The sequence below is a fragment of the Eleutherodactylus coqui genome, chromosome 4 (assembly GCF_035609145.1).
Source record: "Eleutherodactylus coqui strain aEleCoq1 chromosome 4, aEleCoq1.hap1, whole genome shotgun sequence".
Classification (NCBI taxonomy): Eukaryota; Metazoa; Chordata; class Amphibia; order Anura; family Eleutherodactylidae; genus Eleutherodactylus; species Eleutherodactylus coqui.
In genome coordinates, this window is record NC_089840.1 from 53,365,607 (window position 1) to 53,388,809 (window position 23,203).

A 23,203-nucleotide genomic window follows, 5' to 3' on the forward strand; every position below is an offset into this window, starting at 1 on the left:
GGGTGGTGACGGTGGATAGTTTGCTGGATGCACTTTCTGCCATCCACGACAGGACCTGCTCACACTGCTCAGTTTCTAATAAGGGTCTACCGTGTGGACCCATTAATTGTGAGATGAATCTGGGGACCCCAGAAACTTGCCTCTCTCCTAATCCCGCAGCAGTCGGCTGCAATACACCTGGACCAGGAGCTTGGCCTGTGCTCACACCCTGACTTGGGCCTCCGCGTCCTCGCCTGCGTCCACGTCCACGTCCTCTAGGCCTACCCCTACCCCTCAGCATGGTGTATTACGAGTAGAGCAGAAACAGAATGCTGTAATTAAATGTGCCGCTTATTGGCCTGTGGTTGGAGGCTGACTTCGCTTACGGAACGCACAGCAGAGCCAGGAAACAATTATGCGCAAGCCTGTAGTCAGACCTAGGTGCGTATGACTGAGCTACTGGAATTCACAGGGCAGAACCAGTCAAGTGGCCAAAGGCCAGTGGTAGGCCTTAAGTATTTTGCTTCAATTTTTAAAAATGGTGAGGTGAAAAACCAGACAGACACCGTATGCAGCGTATATATGTATACTCTTTCCCTCTGGCGGGATGACGGCGATCATGTAACGGACACAGCAGAGCCAGGAAACAATAATGCGCAAGCCTGCTGTAACGCTTAGCTGGGTAATAATGAGCAACTACTACCCCCAGCAGACAGCAGTAAACTGTACACGGTCACAGGCTTGGCTGGGTAATAATGAGCGACTACTACCCCCAGCAGACACGCAGTAAACTGAAGACGGTCACAGGCAGCCCAAATATAGTATTTTTTTCCAATTTTTGGGAAAAAGCCCACTGCCTATATAGCCTGTATATGGATTTCCCTGTTGCAGGATGACTGTGGTTATTGAAAGCACAGTGCAGCCAGAAAAAATTATGCGCAAGGCTGGATATTAATGAGCGACTACTACCCCCAGCAGACACGCAGTAAACTGTAGATGGTCACAAGCTTAGCTGGGTAATAATGAGCGACTACTACCCCCAGCACACACGCAGTAAACTAAAGACGGTCACAGGCAGCCCAAATATAGTATTTTTTTCAAATTTTTGGGAAAAAGCCCACTGCCTATATAGCCTGTATATGGATTTCCCTGTTGGAGGATGACAGTGGTTATTGAAAGCACAGTGCAGCCAGAAAAAATTATGCGCAAGGCTAGGTATTAATGAGCGACTACTACCCCCAGCAGACACGCAGTAAACTGTAGACGGTCACAGGCTTAGCTGGATAATAATGAGCGACTACTACCCCCAGCACACACGCAGTAAACTGAAAACGGTCACAGGCAGCCCAAATATAGTATTTTTTTCCAATTTTTGGGGAAAAGCCCACTGCCTATATAGCCTGTATATGGATTTCCCTGTTGGAGGATGACTGTGGTTATTGAAAGCACAGTGCAGCCAGAAAAAATTATGCGCAAGGGTGCAGTAACACCTAGCTGGGTAATAGTGAGCGACTACTACCCCCAGCAGACACGCAGTAAACTGAACACGGTCACAGGCAGCCCAAAGATATTTTTTTTCCAATTTTTTTGAAAAAGCCCACTGCCTATATAGCCAGTATATCTCTTTCCCTGTACCACTGTCCCTGCCTCAGCAGTACTGCCCCTATACTCAGTAAAATGACTGCAGACTGAGGACGCTATGGTCTGTACGCCCGGTATACAAAAAAAAAAAATGTGCAAAACTGCTAAAAGCAGCCTCAACAGTACTGCACACGGTCAGATGTGGCCCTCAGAAGGACCGTTGGGGTTCTTGAAGATGAAGATAACAGCCTAACACTCTCCCTATAGCAGCTACAGCAGGACGGCACTTTCCCTAATGTCTCTCAGCGTGCATCTGTGGCGAGCCGCGGCCGGCCCCAGTTTATATACTCGGGTGTCACCTGATCTCCCCAGCCACTCACTGCAGGGGGGTGGGATAGGGCTGGAACGTCACAGGAGGAAGTTGTAATGCCTTCCCTGTGTTTCTATTGGCCAGAAAACGGCGCAAACTTTTCTGGGAAGAAAATGGAAGTGACTCGAACACCGCGTGGTGCTCGTCTCGAGTAACGAGCATCTCGAGTACCCTAATACTCGAACGAGCATCAAGCTCAGACGAGTACGCTCGCTCATCTCTATTAAAATTGCATCGCACAAAAATCGCAAAAACACAAACTTGCGATTTTAAGATTAGAAAGTCCCATTGAAAAAAAACACACAATATCGCAGCGTTAAAAAAAATGCTAGTGGGTAAAAGCCTTTAGCCAAATAAATTGCAATATCACATAGAGGTTATATAATAACCACAAAGATCTCACACTCACCACACGATGAATGGCTGGAATTACTGCTCGTATACTCCCCCAGCTCATTCCTCACAGAACAGGTAATATTCCATGTACCTCCTGGGGACATTATATAGTTAAACCCACAACAGGAAGAACTAGTATTATAAGGCGTTAATATACTTCCATTCACAGTCAGCTGGAATTTAGGATTTGTGCCACTAAGAACCGAGCAGGTGATCATAGTGCTGCCATTACTGAGGCATGTGATGTTCAGAAGAGGCGGTGATACTGGAGCTAAATGAGAGAAAGGAAGAGAAAAAGGGAAATGTGTGAGAAAAGAAAGTAGAAGAGAGTCTCACATGCTAATAGGACATAGAATATGAAACACTGAAATGGGATTCCTGAGATGGGAATACCCCTTTAATCACAAGATTAAAGGGATTGCCCCACTACCAGCTATTGATGACCTATTTTCAGGAGAAGTCAGCCATACCAGATCAACAGAAGTCTGCCACACTAGGACCCAATCATCTGTACTCCCAGGTCACCATGTGTGCAGCTGTTTTATTGCGAGAAACAGACAGCGCTGGACATTGTACAATGGCCTGTGCGGGTATTCCGGCTGACTCCTATTTACTTCAATGGGACTCAAGCTGCAGTCCCACTGGGCCACTGAGTAATGTATGGAGCTGTCTGCTTCTGTCAATAATGCAGCTCCTAATGCAGTGACCTCGGTGAACTCCAACTGATCTGCTATTGATGACCTACCTTGAGGATAGGTCATCAATAGCTGCTAGTGAGGCAATCCCTTTTAAGGATAGAGCAAAGTAATGGAAGAGAGCAGAAAATGGAGAGTGAGGAATAAATGGAGCTGGAGGAGTAAATGGTAGGTATGTGAAGTGGGATAAGAAGTATAAGAGCAGAAAATAGTGTATGGAAAGAACAGTATGTGGAAGAAACAGATTGAGGATGTAAAGTGCAAGTACAGTGACAGAGAGACGAAGAGTAGGGATTATCAGGGCTTCCAACTGTCCTGAATTCGGTGGGACAGTCCCAGATTTTAGGGCTGTCCTGCGGTCTCAGGAGGCCTACCACATGTCCTGCATGGTCATATTTCATCCAGGGTCATGATCCCTGTGGCCAATCACTGGCTCCAGTGGAACCAACATTGAGGCAAGTGATTGGCTGCAGCAGTTTAGAACCTAGGTGGAACATGACCGTGCTATCTGGAAGAATGTGGAGACCGGAAGGGTCTAGAACAGCGAAGGAATGGATTGTGGGGGCAAAGAACTGGCAAGTATAGCTCTACTTATTTTACAGCTGTTTCAGCATCTAGGAAAAAATAGGTGCCATTGGACAACACCTTTAAGTTACTGGGACCTAGCAGTTGGGGGGCACTATTAAATGGGCAGTAGAACTAAATGAGGCCACAAGTACTATTACTAAGTGGTACTACAGACAAGGCACTGTTGGTAAGTGGGGCTGCAGTTGGGACACTATGAGTAAGTAGAGCCACAGAAGGAACACTATTACTTTGTGGGGCACAAAGAATGCATTATTATTTTGTGGGGTTGCAGAGGGCACTTATTAGAAATTGTGTGGCCACAGATAGGACACTAGTATTATCAGGGAGTTTCTGAGTGATTCATTAGAGGTAGGGGCAGAATGTGAAAAGTGTGCACAAAGTCTTCATGGAGGTCTGAACCCAGATAGAGGAGAAACTGCACTGCAATCACTATTACTGTGTAGAGCTGGTATCTGACTATTATATGGTGACTGCATTACTTAATGGTAGAGCTGAGCCACGATATATAATACCACGGTGTCATACATGTTGTCTTAATTTGAGGGGTTCACTAACAGCACTATTAGTGTGAGGGGACTTACACATTTAAATCTGTGTCTACATCTGCAGCATTGGTATAGATGTTGACATGGTTTTGGATATGGAAATAATGGGCAATGGAAAATCTTCACCGTTTGACACTACCTGTAAACATATCCTTAGCAGTTTGATAACCCCTCCAAAAATAAGGTAATAACAGCCAAAACACATTGAACATGAACAATTATGTTTTATTAAGAACAGAAATTAAAAAAAAGACTAACCATCAAAAACAATGGGCAGAAAAAACATTTCATAAAAAACATTAAATCTGGGTGAAAGAGGGGCAATTTGAGTCTAAAGAACCAGCTGTCATATCACCCTGCAAATTCATGTGAACTGACCCAGACTGTGGGGCAGGATATGCAGGACTATCACAATAATAAGTCATTGGTTGGTAAAGATCCACTCCGTGGATCATGACCAGAAAAAAGCCTGGAAGGTGGAGGTGGATGTGAGGTTGGGGAGGCATATATGGGCGACTGGGGAATGAAGAAAGAAAGCATGCTTTGAATTATTCTGTATAGCATTATCCCCTCAAACAGTTCCGACGGGTCATTAGCTGCAGTCGACAGTTCAAGAATTTTATTAATTGCAGCCTGGATACTAAATCTACTTCTGGCTGGTACTGAACGGATACTATCAGCGACAGTTTCTCCAAAATTGTCAGCCCAGTCATTAACAAGCTTCACTTCTAAGTAATCCAGGACCTTTTGGTTTACTCAACCAGCCACGGGCCCATCTTCCCATTATTTTTGGCCTCGTGCTCCAGCTCCAGCACACTGTGGCTCCATCTCGATTGAAACAGAGGTTCAGCTTGACAGCCCAGCCTCTTCCAACGTCTCAGATGTCCCAGTGGTAGCTGGTGAACCATGCGCCTCTGCTAAGATAGGACTTTAGTCTGACCCTGCCTGCACTGTCTCTAGTGTAACGTTGCTCTTCCTCCCCCTGGCTCCATCATTCATTGTACACTGAGTGACAGAGCCATGCGGAGGAGGAACGAGGTTATACTACGAGGTGCGCAAGGTAAGATGTAAGGTCCTATCTCCTGTGTAAGTGTGTGTTAAGAGGTTACCCATATCTCCTCATGTGGCTGGTCTTTTAGGAGCGGGGACGGGCTGTTCTGTGTGAGGGTGTGTGTGTGTGTTAAGAATTACCCTAAACTCTGCAAGCAGCTGCATTTCGGGGTTCACACAGGGGAGGGGACATTTTAATTGAGGGGGATGCAGAGGGGTGTCTTCTTACTAAGTGGGGCTGTGGAAGCAATACCATTACTTATTAGGGCCACAGCAGAGGTCCTATGACTAATTGGGGCTACAGAAGGGTCTTGATACTAAATGGGGGTACAGCAGGGGTCCTATTACTAATTGGGGCCACATTGATTTCAATGAGAGCTGTGCCTGCAGTTCCAAGTGTAGGGCACTACACAGGAGTCAGAGCAGCAGTTTCTGCTCCAACCCCTGTGTATCCTGGCGCTAACAGCAAGTGCTGTCTGGAAACCCCCTTTAAAGGTTTACTTGAAATGCCCAATTAATAGTAAAAATACATACTGTTACAGCAGTACCCTGTTGTAACTCCATCTGGTGCTCATCACCAGGTAGGCTGGGTCCAACTCACTTCTACTATTATACATATGTCCGAAGAGAGTTGTCAACAGCACACTGAGGTAAACTGGGCAACACCATGCAACGTTTCGCCTTAAGAAATGCCTTGACCAACCAAAATGTTGCATGTCGTTGGAAGAGAGGAGGATTTTTGCTTATATTTCCAGTGTGCTGTCACCGAGTCACATTGGTCATTGATAGAAGTGTTACCACTCACCTGGACAAGTCTTGTATGACTTGCTGGTATTCTTCTCCCCAAGATTGTTTCTCACAGAACAATGAACATCCCAAGATTCAGATACAGACACTGTGACATTAACCCTTTTCGATTCGGTTGAGACATTTTTCAAAATTAGTTCCTCATTCACAGATAGAGAGAAGGTGGGATCCGTTCCATTCTCCACAGAGCAAGAGATCGCAAGGGTTCTATCATTGTGACAAGAGACATTCAGGACGGGGTCTGATAGTGGAACTAGGAGATAGAAAGTCAGCTGGTGAAGAGCAGCATATGCAAGGGGTAAAACATTCAATGTGGACCCCAGCTGAAATTCGACAGGTTGGAGACCACCACCCTAGCTGATCCTTCAACCACTTGTTCTAAAACCTTCATCCTACACTAGGCTGATTATAGACCATTATCAGTAGGGTTTAGGAAGACACAAGAAGTCATGTTTGTCTATGTAAGGGATTCAGGAGAAAAGTTAAAAAAAAACTCTATACAGAACAAAATCTCAGTAAATTCTAGTAATCTAGAATCTGAACTTCTGGTAATCCAGTGTAAAGACGTGATGTAAGGGCAATAGCGAATACTCACGCAACCATGCAAATATTTATTCATACATGCGAAGATTTGAACAAACATTCATTCACAGGTGAGAAGCTCCGCCCCTCTCACAAGAGTTACCGGTGGCCATCTTTGTTATATTAAGAATTAGAGCTGTGCCATCAGCTCAGAGATCAGCAGACGCAGCTACGGTAGATGTGCCAGCAGTGTGTGTATGCTGCTTGGCACAGGGGAAGAGGGGCAAATGTAGTACAACACGGAAAGTGGCGAAGGCCATTGCCAGCCAGAGCCCCTATGTTGAGCTTGGATGGGGAGCTCAGAGACAAAGCTGGAGAAGAGCAGCAGAGACTTTCACAGCTGTAGAGGATGCAGCATTGGAGGTAATGGGGATACCTCAGGACAATGAGACATTGTGGCGGGAGGAGCTTTTTGCCAACGTTCGCCAGTTTAAGCAGGGAGGATATGGTCAACAACCCGTGAGATTATCGCTTACAACTCTTGGAGTGACTTGTTCCTCAAGTGAGGGTTTCTATTGTTAAGTAAGGTGGATTCTCTGCCTCACACCACCAGGGGCCCAGGACTTTTGAAGAGCCTATGACAGAGTATACGGAGACCAAGTGCGGTAGAGGTGAATCTCCCACCATATAGGAGAAGGTGGGGGGCCGCATAAATTGGTGTGCACACCAGTAAAGACTGAGTTTGAAGGGATCACAGGCCTAAAGCAGTTTCTAGCAGTTAATGGGTTATTAGCAACAGTTTATAAATGTGTACCATAGATAGCTTAAGTATTAATAAGCATTGAGTTTGCAGACATATATGTGGGATGTCATTGCGCAGCAGGTCACCTGGTCGGTATAGTTTAAGAAGTGTCATAGCAAAAAGGATCTTGAGGTAAATTATGGCGTTAACGATGTCAACCACTCTTAGTGTAATGGCGAAGCCCATAAGGGACAGATTGGTTCAGACTATGGGTATTTAGATGAGACAGTGTGAGCCAACGGCAAATATGTCCTGTGAAGGTGACTTGCTGCTGTCAAGGGTTAAATGCTATATACCACATACTGTTAGTTATTCGATGTAACATTCAAGTAATCATCACCTTCCTATGACGTGACAAAGGTAACTGCCTTCATCCAGTAAAGTTACGTTTTTTTAATGTGCCGCCTCCGCCTGTTACCACCGCGCCAATATCACCATCACCCTGCTTTATACTAGCACAAGACTGCAGAACATTATGGGATCTCTTAAGATCTGAAGTAGAAGATTGAACAGAGGAGAACAAATTTCAGATATCTCTAATTATTTTGGGCATCTTTCTGCTGGTCCCTTAATCTTACCTGGGTTGGGAAGAGTATCATTTCTCCTTAAGGAGAGCACCTAGAGGGTGTGTGGGGAGACACCTAAAAGGTGAGTGAGAAGGCCATGCATGCTTCTCTAGGAAATATATGCAAATAAGGAAGATGGAACAATGCCTTTGCAGCGCCACCTATTGGAAGACAGCATTCCTGCAAGTCAATGTTAGACTCTTTATACAAGCCTTATAATTGAAAACCAAGTCATAATCCATACACACACAGCTTTTTCTGGGATTTTGCACTGCAGAGGTAACATTGGCTGACAGAATATTTGCCCTGAAAGCTGAAGAGAGATTCCTAGACTTGGACTATCAGACAGAGATATTCCAAGGGGTCGTCCCATCGTAAAGGTCTATTTAAAACCTATGGAGACCTTTGGGTTATTTTTATTGCATAGTCTGTATTATGTGCTCAAAAATTCTTTTGTAAGTGATATACCAACAAATTAGAGTACAAATAGGTGGAGCAGGTGAACAATAATGGGCAGTAAAACTACCAGTCCAAAGCCTCAAAAGAACAATCAGAATAGGGAAAGCCCAGTCACTGAAGAAAAAGTATCTGGTTCTATTAATGTTACAAAGAGTCTCTAAATTGAGTCACACAAAGATACAAATGTGGAAAATGAAACAGAAGAAACCCCGATTTTAGGGAGATACCTATGAATTTATTGTACTCTTGCAATTAGCTTGCTGTTTGGCTTTTGCAGCTTCTGTGTATTACCGTACATTCTGCGGAATGCCATTAACCAGTAAAGTGGTCAGACAGACTGATGATTATTCAGAAGACAGAATCTGGAGACCGAACCATCTAAGATGGATTCTGATTAGATCAAAGTTGAATTTAGTTTATATGATCAAAATTTAATTTAGTTTATCAGTGCAGGTCTAAGGGTTGGAGGACATCAGACTGTCAAGGATTTGAGACACACAATAATGTAAGCAGGTTGCTGGGCTGTGATACAGCAAGTTACCACTTACCTGGACAAGTGATGTTTGTCTCCTTTGCACTCTTCTCTCCAAGACTGTTGTTCACATGGCAATGAACATCCCAAGGATCAGGTGATGACACTGTGACATGATTGATTCTTTTCATTCCATTTTTGACATTTGTTGAAAGTAATGTCCCATTCACATTCAGAAAGAAGATGGTATCCGTTCCGTTCTCCACAGAGCAAGAGATGCTGAGGCTGCCATTGTTGAGACACGAGGCCTCTAGGACGGGGTCTGATAATGGAACTAGAAGACAGAAGGACAGCTGGTGAAGAGAAGTATATACAAGGGGTCAAATAGTCAATACGGGCCACAGAGCTGACACTCTACAACAATGGTCTATAATCTGTGGCTTTCCAGATGTTAAAAACTGAAACTCTCAACATTCCCTAAAAATCTGTGGCAGGTGCCACCATTTCAAGACATTCTTTAGATACATTTATAAGTGTTTTTCAAGAATTTAGCATAAATGTGGGAGAAGTAATATCACATAATCACATTTTTCCTATGAACCTAAATTTTCCATTGGTACAACCATTACCGCTGCTTTACTGCAGCTATGGTGAATTGGGGCATCCTCGCTGCTAAACGAAGGACGGGTGCTCTATTCAGAACCTGCCAGAGGACCATTTCCCAGCTGCCTATGTAATGGGGGATGCCTCACATGCCCAACTCATCCCATGCCCTCACTTCACCTACATAGGATCTCTATCAGGAAGCCGTATTACATTCTTACATAACTAGCCCTCGCCTGAGCAGATTCTAGCTTGTGTTTCTTCCTATGGTTCTTGCAGCTACTGACCTCCAGCAGGTAGTAACACTCACCTGGACATATCACATTCGTTCTGGTTTTGCTGTCGCTGACGTGGTTCCTCACAGAACATGTAATATCCCAAGGTCCAGGTGAAGCCGCAGCGGTATGAACCTCATTTCCCACCATCTTGGATGAGGTAGCGTTCTCCAGCAATAAACCTTTATTTACCATAATGGAGAACAAGAGATCTTCCCTGGTGTCGGTCCCGCAGATGATGTCGGCTCCACCATCAAGACGACAGGAAACATTCAGGAAAGGGTCCGATACCGGGGCTGAAGGAATAGAGATTATATGAGGAACAAGAGCAAGGAAGAATGTGAAATATATGAGGACAGAGGGTCTTCCCAATCCGATCTGCCTCACAGCCTTCCTCCAATTAAAAGGATGAATGCTGATTGGTTGCTCTTCTACACATTAGGCCCATATTAGGGCTCAGTCAGATGACTGTATATACACACGTTTTTCAGTGCGTAAAAAAAAAAACACACGCATGTGCGGGCGAAAATCCTAACAAAAATAGAACATATGGGTAGCAATGGACGTGGTCATGCAAATTTTTTCCCACATACGCATTGTGTTTTTTTTCTGCACGTATATCTGCTCATCTGACTAAGCCCTCAGAGCAGCCTATAGTCAGGTTCTCACCGATAAGGGGCGGGTGGTAATGCCCAGGGTTGCAGGATGTGAGATGGTTGTGCAGTCACAAACAGAGGTGGCATGTTTTTCTTCAAAGTAACTAATATTAGTATGAAGAATATTATTACACTCCATAGGAGGGTTTGTGTACTTTAACCTTGGATTAACCTTACACATAGCGATGAATTGTGCGCCCAAGCGAACAAGCAAAAAATGTCACACTTTGCTCTTTTGCTTGGGGGTCAGCTTAAACAAACAGATAAATTGATTATTTTTTGTAACAGGATTGTTCAGTCATTCAGTTCTTTGTACCAGTGAACGACTGAATGAGCGCTGTTTAAACCAAACAATTAATGAAAAGGCCAACAATGATTTTCATGCTTGCATAATTTGAAAATAAACAAACAAATTATTATTCATCGTTCAATTATTGGCTGTGTTTACACCAAACAATATCATTCAAATATGAGCAAGCCTGTGATTTTTTTTTTTAACTATGTAACAAAATTTTAAAAATGTCCTATATCTAGTTTGAAAGTGTTATTTCCTGTTTAATTGTGCAGTACTTACTTTGAAAGTAGTTGTTAGACTCCAGAAACTTTTTTATGGCTGTCACAATAATATAATATTTACGTATTCTAATATTTACCCAATATTCAAATTTCTTTGTTCATGTGCATTAAATGCATAATAGAATATGAAAACAAATTTCTGTCTGTTTCATTAGTTCTATAAATAATAATAAATATTTTTTCTCTATTTTCAGAGTACCAGACGTCAGTACGGTGCTGAGTACCACCAGATTCTGATAGAGCATCACTGAAGTATATTATCGTTCAGTTTAATTTTCCCACAACTTTCAGACTGTTTCAATGCAGATATGGCAGCGAGAGGTTGCAAGCATCCAGCAGGTGTATTTTGTTATGTTTGTGGGGAGTTTACTAAAGCAAAAGGGAAAAAGATCCCCATTTCATCATAAAATAAGATGTGTGACGCGTACGAGGCATACTTTGGGATGCCTGTTTGAGATCAGAACAAATCATGGGCTCTACATTTCACAAGTGTAAGAAAACTCTGGAAGGTTGGTACAGAGGAGAAAAGAGGGCTATGAAGTTTGGTGTTCCATGGATTTGGCGAGAACCCACTGATCAGTCCAAGGACTGCTATTTTTGAATGGTGCACCCTTTTAAACAATGTGTTGGAAAGAATGAACCTGCAGTCATTTATCCAAACATCCATTGCTCCTGTGCTACATGGCCTAGAACTTCCTGTTCCCACTCCACCACAGAGAGATCAGTCTGGTAATGAAAGTAGTAACTATGAGAGTCCTGAAGATGTTGCTGATCCAAATGTCTTCTCTTCCTCACGGCCGGATCTTCTTTTTCGGCCGGCGGATGAACTCGTCACGCCGGCGGCACGTCGCCGGCGTGCCGCGCGCATGCGCCGGGCACATCCGCCGAGCCGAAGCAAGAAAGATCCGGCCGTGAGGAAGAGAAGACCTTCCCGGTCCGCTGCGGGTGAGTTAATTCTTTTAAATTCCTATTTTAGGTCTCCCGCGGATCTGGACGGCTTCCATAGGCTTCAATAGAAGCCTGCGGGAGCCGTCCACACGGGAGACCCGCACGAAAATGGAACATGGTCCAGATTTTTTCATGCTCCATTTTTTTAAAAATCCCTTTTATTGACCATCCGCGGGTATTTATCTACCCCGCGGGTGGTCAATGCATCCCTATGGGGTGCGGATCCGCGGGCAGGAGAAGAGTTAAAATCCGCTGCGGATTTTAATTCTTCTTTTGCCCATGGACATGAGGCCTAAGTCTTCTGTTGCTTGTTGCTGGCTCCGTGTTTTCCCTGTCTAGTCCACCCCATGTCTTGTTCCTTCCCCAGTTAGCCCTCTATGTAAACCTGGCACTGCCACTTCCTCTTTGCATGATTATTCTGCTTCATAGCACTGTTTGGTCAAGCTTCACATTGCCTGGCTCTCCACTATTTCTGCAAGACTAGCCGATAACGACTCCTGGCTTCCATCTGACTATGCTTTCTGCCTCATCTATTGTACTGCAACTGTGACTATCCGATAATGACCCCTGGCTTCAATATGACTACCACTTCGCCTCATCCATTGTACTGCAACTGACTACCTGCTGACAACCTCCAGCTTCTTCCTGACTACTCTCCGGTCCCGATGATGCTAATACTCGAACAAGCATCAAGCTCGGCAGAGTACGTTCGCTCAACTCTACTGCCATAGGATTGCATTAGATAACAGCCGCGCTTTGACCGCGTGAAAACTTGTGCGGTAAACAAATCGCAGCATGTCCTATTTCTGTGCGAGTCTCGCAGAGGCCCACACAGAAACATCACTGGTGACGCGCCGACTCTGTACTGCGCATGTGCGCTAGTCGGCACATCACAAGGCAGAGAGAGTAGATGCCGGACGGGTGAATATAAGGTCAATACCAGGGCACGGGTCGCATCCCGCTGCGAGGATCCTCGCAGCAGGATCCAAGGCGGCCATGTGCAGGCAGCCTATTTGCTATGAAGTTTGTGCTGCTGACTCACTATTCGACTTTGGATAGCTGCACTGTTCCAGTCTGTCCAACAGGTTTATGTTTATGTTTTGTGGTTTGTTATTTCTTTAGCTGTTACTTCGGTTGTTTGTCTGTATTCCCTCAGTGGTTTCCCTATTACTGATTTTGTTCTCTTGTATCGTATGTAGATTTTATCCTAATGTTTGTGGAACTCTGCCCATCCAATAGCATTGACTTGATCATTATTTAAGTCTGCTTCTGGGTCTGGCTGTTGCTGATTATTTTCTCAGTCCATGTGGGTAGTGAACATGTTCATGGTAGAAGATTTTTGTTGTAAAGCTAAGTGGTACTTTTGTTTGTTAGTGTTTTCCTTCTTTTAGTTGCTAGAGTTAGTGGCCGCGATACAAGACATGGGGCCACCTTTATCGAGACAATAACCTCACTTTTAGGCAGGGTAGTTCTTAACATAGTAGTCAGGCTGAGGTTGTCCCTTCCTTTATCTGATATTTTGCTCCATTCTGCAGTCTGTTCCCTGTGTGAACACAACCTTACGTTCATCATGGGCATGGTGCGTCTAATGCTCATGGCGAATATGACACATAATGAGTCTTATAGGTCAGGGACCATTGTCTGGCCTATGAGACCCCCTAAGCTAATTCAAATTTGACTGTCTCTGTAAGAAAAGTACCGCCCAGGTAATGTCTGTGGGAACAAGCAAAAATGTATTTAACTGGTCTACACTGTCTGAACGCTGGGGCAACAACTGTTTCTATAATGAAGGGGCTGTTGTTTTTTTTTCCTGGTTTCTTAAACATTGCCACGGACAAAGCACCTTATTACAATTCCACCAAAGCTTAATTCAAGTGATTGTGTCTGAGACTGCCAGGTGAGAGGTAAAAGGAAGAGAGGTAACTGCACTCTATACCCTTTGATCTGGACAGCAGCATATTTTAGAAACATGCTTCCTTCTCTATTAAAAAAGATAATAAGGTCAGTGTTGGACTGGCACATTAGAGGACTGGAGGATCCTCCTGGGGCCAATTGGCCCCGCTACCTGTTGAATTGCCAGGTCTCAACTCACCGAGAAAGAGCCCACGTACAAATACAGCCTATAGTATCAGATAAAGGCTCTCTCAAACAGGCATTCTCTCCTGCGTGCTGCGGGCATATTTCCCACGTGGGGAGCAATGCATTGCATATGTGCTGACTAATTGCTATACACTATCTTGACTTGTATACACACGTAATACATGCGAAGATACATGCTGTGTGTTAGAGGCACCATTGAAAGTAATGTAAAGTTTAACGAACACTTGTGTAAGAGAGCTCTAACACTGAGGCACGGCTATTGTTCTATCACATATATTATTTTATATTTACATATAATACATAATGCTCAGCTACAAGCTTCTCCTGAATTAGGTGTTTCTGATGCATTAGTGTGCCGCTCTCTAATGGGTTAGGTTACAATAGGTTTGTCTTTTATTTACTTTCTAGAGGCTTGAAGATACAATGTAAGCTTTTGTGTCCATCATTTTTTTAATAAAATAATTGAAAGTTTATTTATACCCCTTTTCAGCAAAAATCGGAACTTGAACTTCATCTAATATCACTTTGCAATGTTTATTTTAGAATTATGATCTATATTTCTTAAATTGCTATTTTCCCCTTTTTCCGTTAACTCCTACTCTTCCTTGTTCCACCTTTTCTTTTATTCTCCACTTTGTGCATTTATGATGGTGTATTTATCTGTACACCTCAAAATGCATTTGGTTGCTAGTTTTAACAATAAATAGAGAAGTTAGGTTAATATTCCTGTTTTTGAATATCTTTCCCATCCAGAAGGTTTTGCGGCATAAGGCCTCACGTCCTCGGGATGGGAGCCCCGCCGCAGAATCCCACCCTGCCCACGGCATGAGGTCATTATTTACCATTGTGGATCCTCTGCGTGGCCGTGCTGGTCGCCCATCTTCTCCTCCGTAGATGTGGGCGGCCGCGCCGGCATGTGGGCGGGTCTGACGTCCCACAAATGCACGGTGATTTAGAAAAAAAATTCTCCTGCTTTCCCGTGGGATCCGCAGCCCATCTGCAGTGTCAGCTGCGGGTGGGTCGCAGATCGGGTGGTTTCCATTGACCTCAATGAAAGCCGTCCCTGCGGGATCCGCGGTAAAATAAAGCATGCTGCGATTTATTTTCTGGACCAAAAGGTCCGCAAAACAAATCCCCATGCTTTAATTAGGCTGTAGACGCTCATGAATGTCTATGTGCGGCTTGAACTGCAGATCATCCACGTGGGTACACTACGTGGATTTTGCAATTCATACCCGCCTGTGAACATGAGCCCTAACAGTTTTTTTTTTTCTTTCTCCTCTCACCACACAATACTATACTGTGCTGCCTGCCCGCCAAGCCTTGTTAGTGATCTCTACGTGGGCCGGGTCTGGGGGTGCAGCATTAGATGGTTTCCCTAAATGAGAAAAAGTCTCTGTTGAAAAGGCAGTTAATGCTTCATCCGACCAACCTGGCGCTCTTATAGAACACTGACAAGTAAGATGGGTGGGCAGCTCCTGCATTAATTGCTTTACTAAACTGACAACAGCTCCTGACAACTGGTCCATAGTGGTGCCCCACCACCCGCAAATCCAAGCTGCACCAGGGGTTAATGCCCTAGTTGACCCCTCACCAGTTATGACCCTGTTGTATGCTAAATATACCCCCGGCTCATTCTGCTCTACCCCACACATACCCGCTGCTCATTCCCAATCCTGAGAAGTTCCTTCCATCTCTCTCTATATTCTCACTAGTGGGTGATAATATTTATTGTTTTGTCCCAAGCAGAATCTTACAGACCTAGTGCAGTCACTTACCCTGTACATGGAGAGTATACGTATGAGTGAATACTACTGATCCTGTTATTCGGTCGTTTACAATAACATTATATTTGCCGCTGTTCTTCCAGGTGACGTTGATGAGGTTTATAGTTCCATCCGCTGATGATTTATAATTATAGAAAGGCGCAAATGATGTATTAAACTTAATGAAATGTGTAATGTTATTATAGTCTAGTATATCACAGCTTCTACTTTTGCTGATCTTGGATTGTTCAAACAGCCAGTCAAAGGTATCACACCGGTTATTAGTCTTATCTATAGCCAGCTTATAACTCAGCGGGAGGAGAACATCAGATCCCGGACGGACGGACATCTCGGTGTGCTCACCGCCCCCGGTGTTTAGTCCTGTAGGTAAAGAGAACATTCAGTGAACATCTTATAGTATATTATATTGGGGTAAGTATACAATGAGGATAGAATACTATACATAATCCTATAATTACATCCCTGCTCCCTAATAAGTGATACAGAAAGGTCTATAAGTAACAAGTATGGAAGCGAGCCCATATATTATGGACAGATAGCTCTGGAGTCGGTAGTAAAAACCAGCAGAATAAATTGCAAAATATCCAATAAAATGTATAATAGTGGATAATATAGAGCCATAAAGGCAGAAATCTTATCCTTAGACACAACAGGCAAACAATATATAGAAGTTCCACCACCTCAATGCTTGTATCACTAACACACAGCTCACTGTATACCCGCCGCTTTGCTCTCCGTGCTCCTACGCCCTTCGCTGTTCACATGACAGCTGCAGCCAATCACTGCACAGCAGCTTCCAGAACTGCGGTTGTTGTGCCGGAGAGAAGGGCATTTACAGGGTGAGAAGTGCTTTTTTCCCCTTGTATTTTAGCACATTTTGGCTCATAAAGTCTTAGAAAACACCTTCAGTAAACTATATACTATTGTAAGCTTTTGGGGTTCCTGTTGCCTTTGTTTTTGTTTCAAAGTTTTTTTTATAGTTAAAGAAGTTTCTAGGACTTTCGGTGTATTTCCTACTGATGACATATCCTCAGGATCAGTCATCAAGAGATGATCAGCGAGGTCTGCTGCTCGGGATCCCTGCCAGTCAGCTGATTTTTTTTGTTCCGCTGTCAGCACTTACAGTGCAGGTACAGATCTCATTGAAGTCAGTGGAGCTATGCCTACAGTGCTAAAGCCGGATGCTGCAATGATGTCAGCGCTATGATCTACCAGCGCTGATCACATCTGATTGGTGGGGATCCTGAGCGGTGGACCCTGCCAATCTTCTGTTGATGACCTATCCTGCGGACTGGTGATAAGGAGAAGCGGCTTCAATAACTATGCTAATGGCAGGTATTTATTATAGGGCAACAACAACATGAGACACCACGTGGTGCAGGGAAACTGCAATTCGCCAACTGGGGGGTAAGAAATTAATAAAAGGGGTGCTGTTTTCTACAAACGAGGTTGCGAAAATAGGCTACGGCTCTAGTGAAAAGAATGCGGCAGGAGCCACGAACAAGTTCAGATTTTAGAATGGTTGAGTGCAGCATCACCTGGTCGTAAGGTGGCTGACTAATCCCCACAATAGTCGAAAAACCCAAACTGCAAGTAAGTTGAACCTCTGCATCAGGGAAGTATCACAGCTACTGAAAAAGTAACTATAAGTAGAAGCCACGGCTCCCATTAAACACGTTGCTGCCGTTCAAGTTATGCATCTCTTGCAATGGAGGACTATTTAATAATTGAAATGTGTATTCCTGTTCTTGTGCTGCCAACATGTTATTTGCTGTAGCAGTGAAGTAATGTCCTCCTATGAAGTGATCCAGTACAGTAAAGAGTTAAATTGCCAGCATCTTGATGTCATAGACATGAGGGGGATTTCCAGCTCTGGGGACCACTGCTCAGAACCCCCAATGATCAGCTGTTCACATGGACATTGTCACAGCATATGGAGCAAGAAGCAGATAGCTCTGTACACTTTGCAATGGCCTGACATGGTATTGCAGGTACTTCTATTGAAGTGAATCGGAGGATACAGTAGTTTATCAGTTTTTTTTAGAGCTGGAAAACTAGAGATGAGCGAACGTACTCGGTAAGGGCGATTTCGCAATCGAGCACCGCGATTTTCGAGTACTTCATTACTCGGGTGAAAAGTACTCTGGGTCGCCGGGGGGCAGGGAGAGGCGCGGTGGAGCGGGGGGTAGCAGCGGGGAACAGGGGGGAGCCCTCTCTCCCTCTATCTAGAATATAGGTGTAGCACAGAAGAAGTCCTGATAATGGAGAGGCTGGGTAGTTTATAATAAAGCGATGAGACCTGAGAAGGTGCAGTGTTAGTGGTGACATAAGGATGGATGCTGAGGACAGTTTTCAGGAGCCGGGGCAGGATTTGGCAGTGGACTCAATATGAGAACTAAAGGACAGATGAGGGTCACATGTATTCTGGTCTGGAGTCTAAATGATGACTATGTAACAGTCTTTATGTAGTGCTTTATGTAAAAAAGAGGATGTAAGCATGATCTCAATGATTTCTTATGCAAAAAAGGTTTCCTGTAAATAAGGGAAGTAACAGCACACAGACAGTAAGGCCTCATGTCCACGGGCAAAATTTAATTGTGGAACCTTCGCGGATGATCTGCAGTTCAATATTCCCATAGACATTCATCCGCAGGTAATAAAATACCTGCGGATGTCATCTTTTCCCGGTGTGTGGATCGCACGCACAGCAAAACACCCGCAGCATGCTGCATTTTCTGTGGTTTCTGCACGAACAGCTTCCATTGAAGTCATTGGACGCCGTCCATGCTGCAGATCTGCAGGAAAGCAGGAGATTTTAAAAAAACAAAACAGAGCGCATCCGCCACGCAGAAGAAAAAAGATCCGGCTGCAATAGAGAAGACCCGTGCCGCGTCTGGACAGGTGAGAAAATGTATTTTGAGGCCTCAAGCCACTGCAGGATTCCACACTTGGAAACCGTGCGTGCCCGTGGACGTGAGGCCTAAAAGTGACTACCCACTAGCATTTTTTTTCTGCTGCGAATTCGCTGCGTTTTTTTTCCAATTGTCAATGGGACTTTCTAATGTTAAAAAACGCAATGCGACGCAATGCAGCTTGCGTTTTTGGTGCATTGCGTTTTAACATTAGAAAGTCCCATTGACAATTGGAAAAAAAATGCTGTGAATTCGCAGCAGAAAAAAAACGCTAGTGGGTAGTCACTTTTAAGGTTTTTCTCACAGGGTAATATTTGTACTTTATCAGCATTGTTTTATCACATAGATGCACATATTTCCCCAGGCTCTGGATTCATCTTCCGTATGTATGGTACAACGTGTATGGCTCACTTCATAATTGCCCTCATCTTTTATGTTGTTTAGCTCTGTCATACGAGTCGAACAACAAAAATGATGGCATTGACGTCTCTGGCACTTCACCCGTTGAAAAAGCACCCAACAGCCCTCATTGACTATGATACGTTCTATAGGCTTCTGACATGACGCTTGTCATTTTATTGAACACAGTAGTAGCGCAGCCTGCTGTGCTATTTCATCCAGAATCCTATGCTGGATCTGCCCGGAGGCTTCTAACTGAGCCTGTGATACTGATGTGAATAGAGACTACGAGTTTTATGGTTTTAAAGCAACATCTAGATGTAAGTCAGTAACATCCCACAAGGCCGCTCCTCCGCACAGTAGAAATCTAGGATTATATTATATTACAGTCTGGTGGAGGCCAAAACCTGCTATAAATTTATATAAATTTAGCGACGCGTCCTCCTATACCACATTTATTGGGTACATAGGCTCAGTTATCATCAGCTCTATCATCGTCTGCGTTAGAGCAGCCATTCTGTCTGTTAGGCCGGATCCATATCAAAAGCACGGAACAGACCGGGTAGAAAATACCAGATGAAATAGCGCAACATGCTGCCCTATTTTGTTCAGTAAAATGTAATTTTTTTCCAAAGATATTTTATTTTTTAAAGGTGGTACAAAAACTACATAAAAATTTGATATCGTCATAATTGTACTGACCCATAGAATAAATTCATCCTGTCACTTTTGTTGCAGTGTGTACACCGTAGAAACAACAACCACCCCACCCCCAAAGATGACGGAATTGTGTTTTTTTGAGTACATTATATGGTACATTACATATTACTATTGAAAAATAAAACTTGTCCTGCAAAAAAATAAGCCCTCAGATGATTGATAAATAAAAGAGTTATTCATTTTTAAAAGTGGGGAGGAAAAAACGAAAATGAAAAAAAAGAGTCATGTCCTTAAGGGTTTAAAGGGGTTTTCCAGATCTGAAAGGTTGATAACCTATCCTCAGGATGGTCACTAATAGCTGATCAGTGGGGTCCACCACCCCGGCCGATCAGCTGTTCATTCGCCTACTGTTTCTATGTATGGTGCAGAATGCAGATAGCTCCATACACTTTGCAGTGGCCTGAAATGGTATTTTAGGCACAGCTCCCATTCACTTCAATGACAGGTATGTCTGCAGTACCATGCTGGACCATTGTAAAGTGTATGGAGCCATGTGCTTGTACTTGGCTATCTGTGGCACTCCCATGGAAAATGAATGGAGTAGCATCGCACATGCTTGGCCGCCACTCCTTTGAAGTTGCTTCTCACTGTAAAGGGTGCAGTGAGGAGGAGAAGAGTATAGAGGACTCCCTTATAAGAGTCTCGGGATCAATGAGTGTCTCTGTGATGAGACCACTACCCCTCCTTTCGAACCAGCGTTTCATCACACATTGTATGGATAGGTAATAAAACTAGACTGTGGGACATCCCCTTTAAGAATGGTGAGCAACATAGAGGCAAACACAAGGTTTCTATCCAAAAAGATGCCGACACTGAGTAAGGCCTCATGTTCACTGGGAAATTCGGGCCCACGCGGATTCTCCATGCAGAATTCCGCAGTGGGTCCCTCCTTTCCCGCAGACATGAGGCCTGAAAATAGATTTTACTTACCTGTCTGGATGCTGCGGGTTCCCGTCCGTCGTGGCCAGATCTTCTCTTTTTCTGCCTGACGGATGTGCTCAGCACGCTGGTAGCATGCCGCGCGCATGCGCCGTGCACTCTTTTTTTTTTTTTTAATTCCTGCTCTCCTGCAGCAGAGCAGAAATTCAGCTGCGGGTGCGCCGTGGATACGGACAGCTTCCATAGGCTTTAATGGAAGCCTCCAAGAGCCACCCGTGTGGGAAATGGGAGCATGCTGCGGATGATGTCCCGCATGTGCGATCCGCGCAGCAGGGAAAAAGGACACCCGCAGGTATTTACTTACCCGCAGTCGTGTGGGACACCCGCACGGATTTGGTAAATCGATTTAGCTGGTGGACATGAGGCCTAACGGGGACACGGAGGACAACACTGTAGCTAGTCGTGCTCACTATCATCAGGCAGGTTCGCACTTTGTACTGTGCTCCGCACTGGTGGACTATGTGCTTCGGGCTCGGCTGATATGTTTTTCTCAGCAATCAAAGCTAAGAGGTAGAAAAACACACAGTCAGTGGTACAGCAGGTATTATCAGCCCAATAAGTGGGAAAATACAGTATAGGCCAGGGGAACCCCGAAATAGGGGCAATGAAAAAGCAGAACTTAAAAGGGGTATTCCCATCTCAGCTTTTCATAGCCAAGATGGGAAACGATTCCTATGGTTACCTACAGAAAGAGCCAAGCGTTCTTTCCGTAGCTCTCATTGAAGGGAATGGAGCTACAGAAACAGAGTACTACACCTACCTGTGCTCGGCTCTTGGCAACTGGCGGTTGGGACAGAGCGCTGGGTTTCCCATCTTAGCCATGAAAACCCAAGATAGGAATACTCCTTTATAGTGCAATAATAAAGAACAGCATAAAGTGCGAGTGCTGACAATTATAAAGTGTGACTACATATAAGAATAGTATGTGCAATAGGCAATAATATATAGTAGAAAGCCCACCTGTAATAAAGCAGAGGGACATGTATGGCTATTCCTCTGCACCCCTAGAGTTCTACCAGTGCATGTACTATACATGTACTGCACACACCATGCACACATACAGTACATACCCACACCTACCTACCTACACACACTCCTGGCCATGTGCAGCCCTGGGATCCTATATGTCATCACATACCTGGTACCAGTGACAGGAGGACACACAGCGCACACAGAGACCACATATTCCTGCTGCTCTCGCTGACAACTAAATGGGGAAGTTCTGAGGAGAAGTGACAAACGGAAGAAGAAAAAGGATGTGAAAAGAACTGGTATGGAGGCGCAACACTCTAAGCTACTAGAAGATGAAGATCAAGGTCCAATGTGTGATGGTGAAAGCACTTCTTTTTTATTATTTTTTCAGAAATTAAAAACCAGCAATGGAATACGCGTTTCGGGGAAGAACCCCTTCGTCAGTTCGGCTGGATAGGACAACAGGATGCCTAGGGGTGACACGATTCCAAAGATATATAGGATGTGTCGGAGGTCCTGTGTGCAGGAGGACAGGGGAGAAAAAAGTGCTTTAGAGGTTAAAGCACTTTTTTCTCCCCTGTCCTCCTGCACACAGGACCTCCGACACATCCTATATATAATAATAATCTTTATTTGTATAGCGCCAACTTATTCCGCAGCGCTATATCTTTGGAATCGTGTCACCCCTAGGCATCCTGTTGTCCTATCCAGCCCAACTGACGAAGGGGTTCTTCCCCGAAACGCGTATTCCATTGCTGGTTTTTAATTTCTGAAAAAATAATAAAAAAGAAGTGCTTTCACCATCACACATTGGACCTTGATCTTCATCTTCTAGTAGCTTAGAGTGTTGCGCCTCCATACCAGTTCTTTTCACATCCTTTTTGCTACACTTACGCCCACACTGGTGGAGCGTCATCTGGTTGGCAGCACCTCCACCATTCAAAATACTTAATCATTGAAAACTCTGTGTACTCCATAAATATTCCACTACCCTCACTGGGTCTTGCTCCACCCTCCTTTTTCATTTCTTTTACTCACAAACGGAAGAAGAAGACGTCTCAAGCATAGCTGCCACACTTCCTGCTCCTCCACATGTACATTATATACAGTATGTGAACCGTAATTCCTTTTCCTCCTATAGCCGATTCCTCAACTCCACATCACATGCTCTGTATGATTTATATACACCAATGTCCTCCGATTAGAAGCAGAAGCCACCTGGTATTAGCGTTAGGACCCATCTGAGAGCTTGGTCACCTGGACGTTGGTAGATGGGCCAATATGATTTGATCAAATTATATACCAAGAACCTTGCGTTATTTAATGTGGTTAGAGTATTGATTATAAGTATGTATACCTCTGATAATGAATATATTTTGCGTGCTGTAGCCATTCTTTGGTTTCTGCTTCTATTGTATGTTGCAGCCATGGTTTAACGTGCACCTATAGATTTCTATTGGGAAGTGCTGACCTATTTTATACTA

The 23,203-nt window shown here is 44.2% G+C and overlaps 1 protein-coding gene across 2 annotated transcripts in view; it reads right to left on the minus strand.

Moving 5' to 3' along the window:
* The window catches only part of LOC136624616 (Fc receptor-like protein 5), a 37,134-nt gene extending 15,200 nt beyond the window's left edge, over positions 1-21,934 (minus strand). The window contains exons 1-6 of one of the 2 annotated variants that reach the window (XM_066598574.1): positions 21,886-21,934; positions 15,769-16,137; positions 9,746-10,006; positions 8,909-9,166; positions 6,010-6,264; positions 2,340-2,597 (exon numbers count right to left, since the gene is read on the minus strand). In XM_066598574.1, coding sequence (XP_066454671.1) covers positions 2,340-2,597; positions 6,010-6,264; positions 8,909-9,166; positions 9,746-10,006; positions 15,769-16,137; positions 21,886-21,931 — 1,447 coding nt within the window. In that variant the 5' untranslated portion in view covers positions 21,932-21,934. The remainder of the gene's footprint in view (positions 1-2,339; positions 2,598-6,009; positions 6,265-8,908; positions 9,167-9,745; positions 10,007-15,768; positions 16,138-21,885) is intronic. The other variant, XM_066598575.1, reaches the window with a different exon arrangement.
* Positions 21,935-23,203: the final 1,269 nt, after the last annotated feature.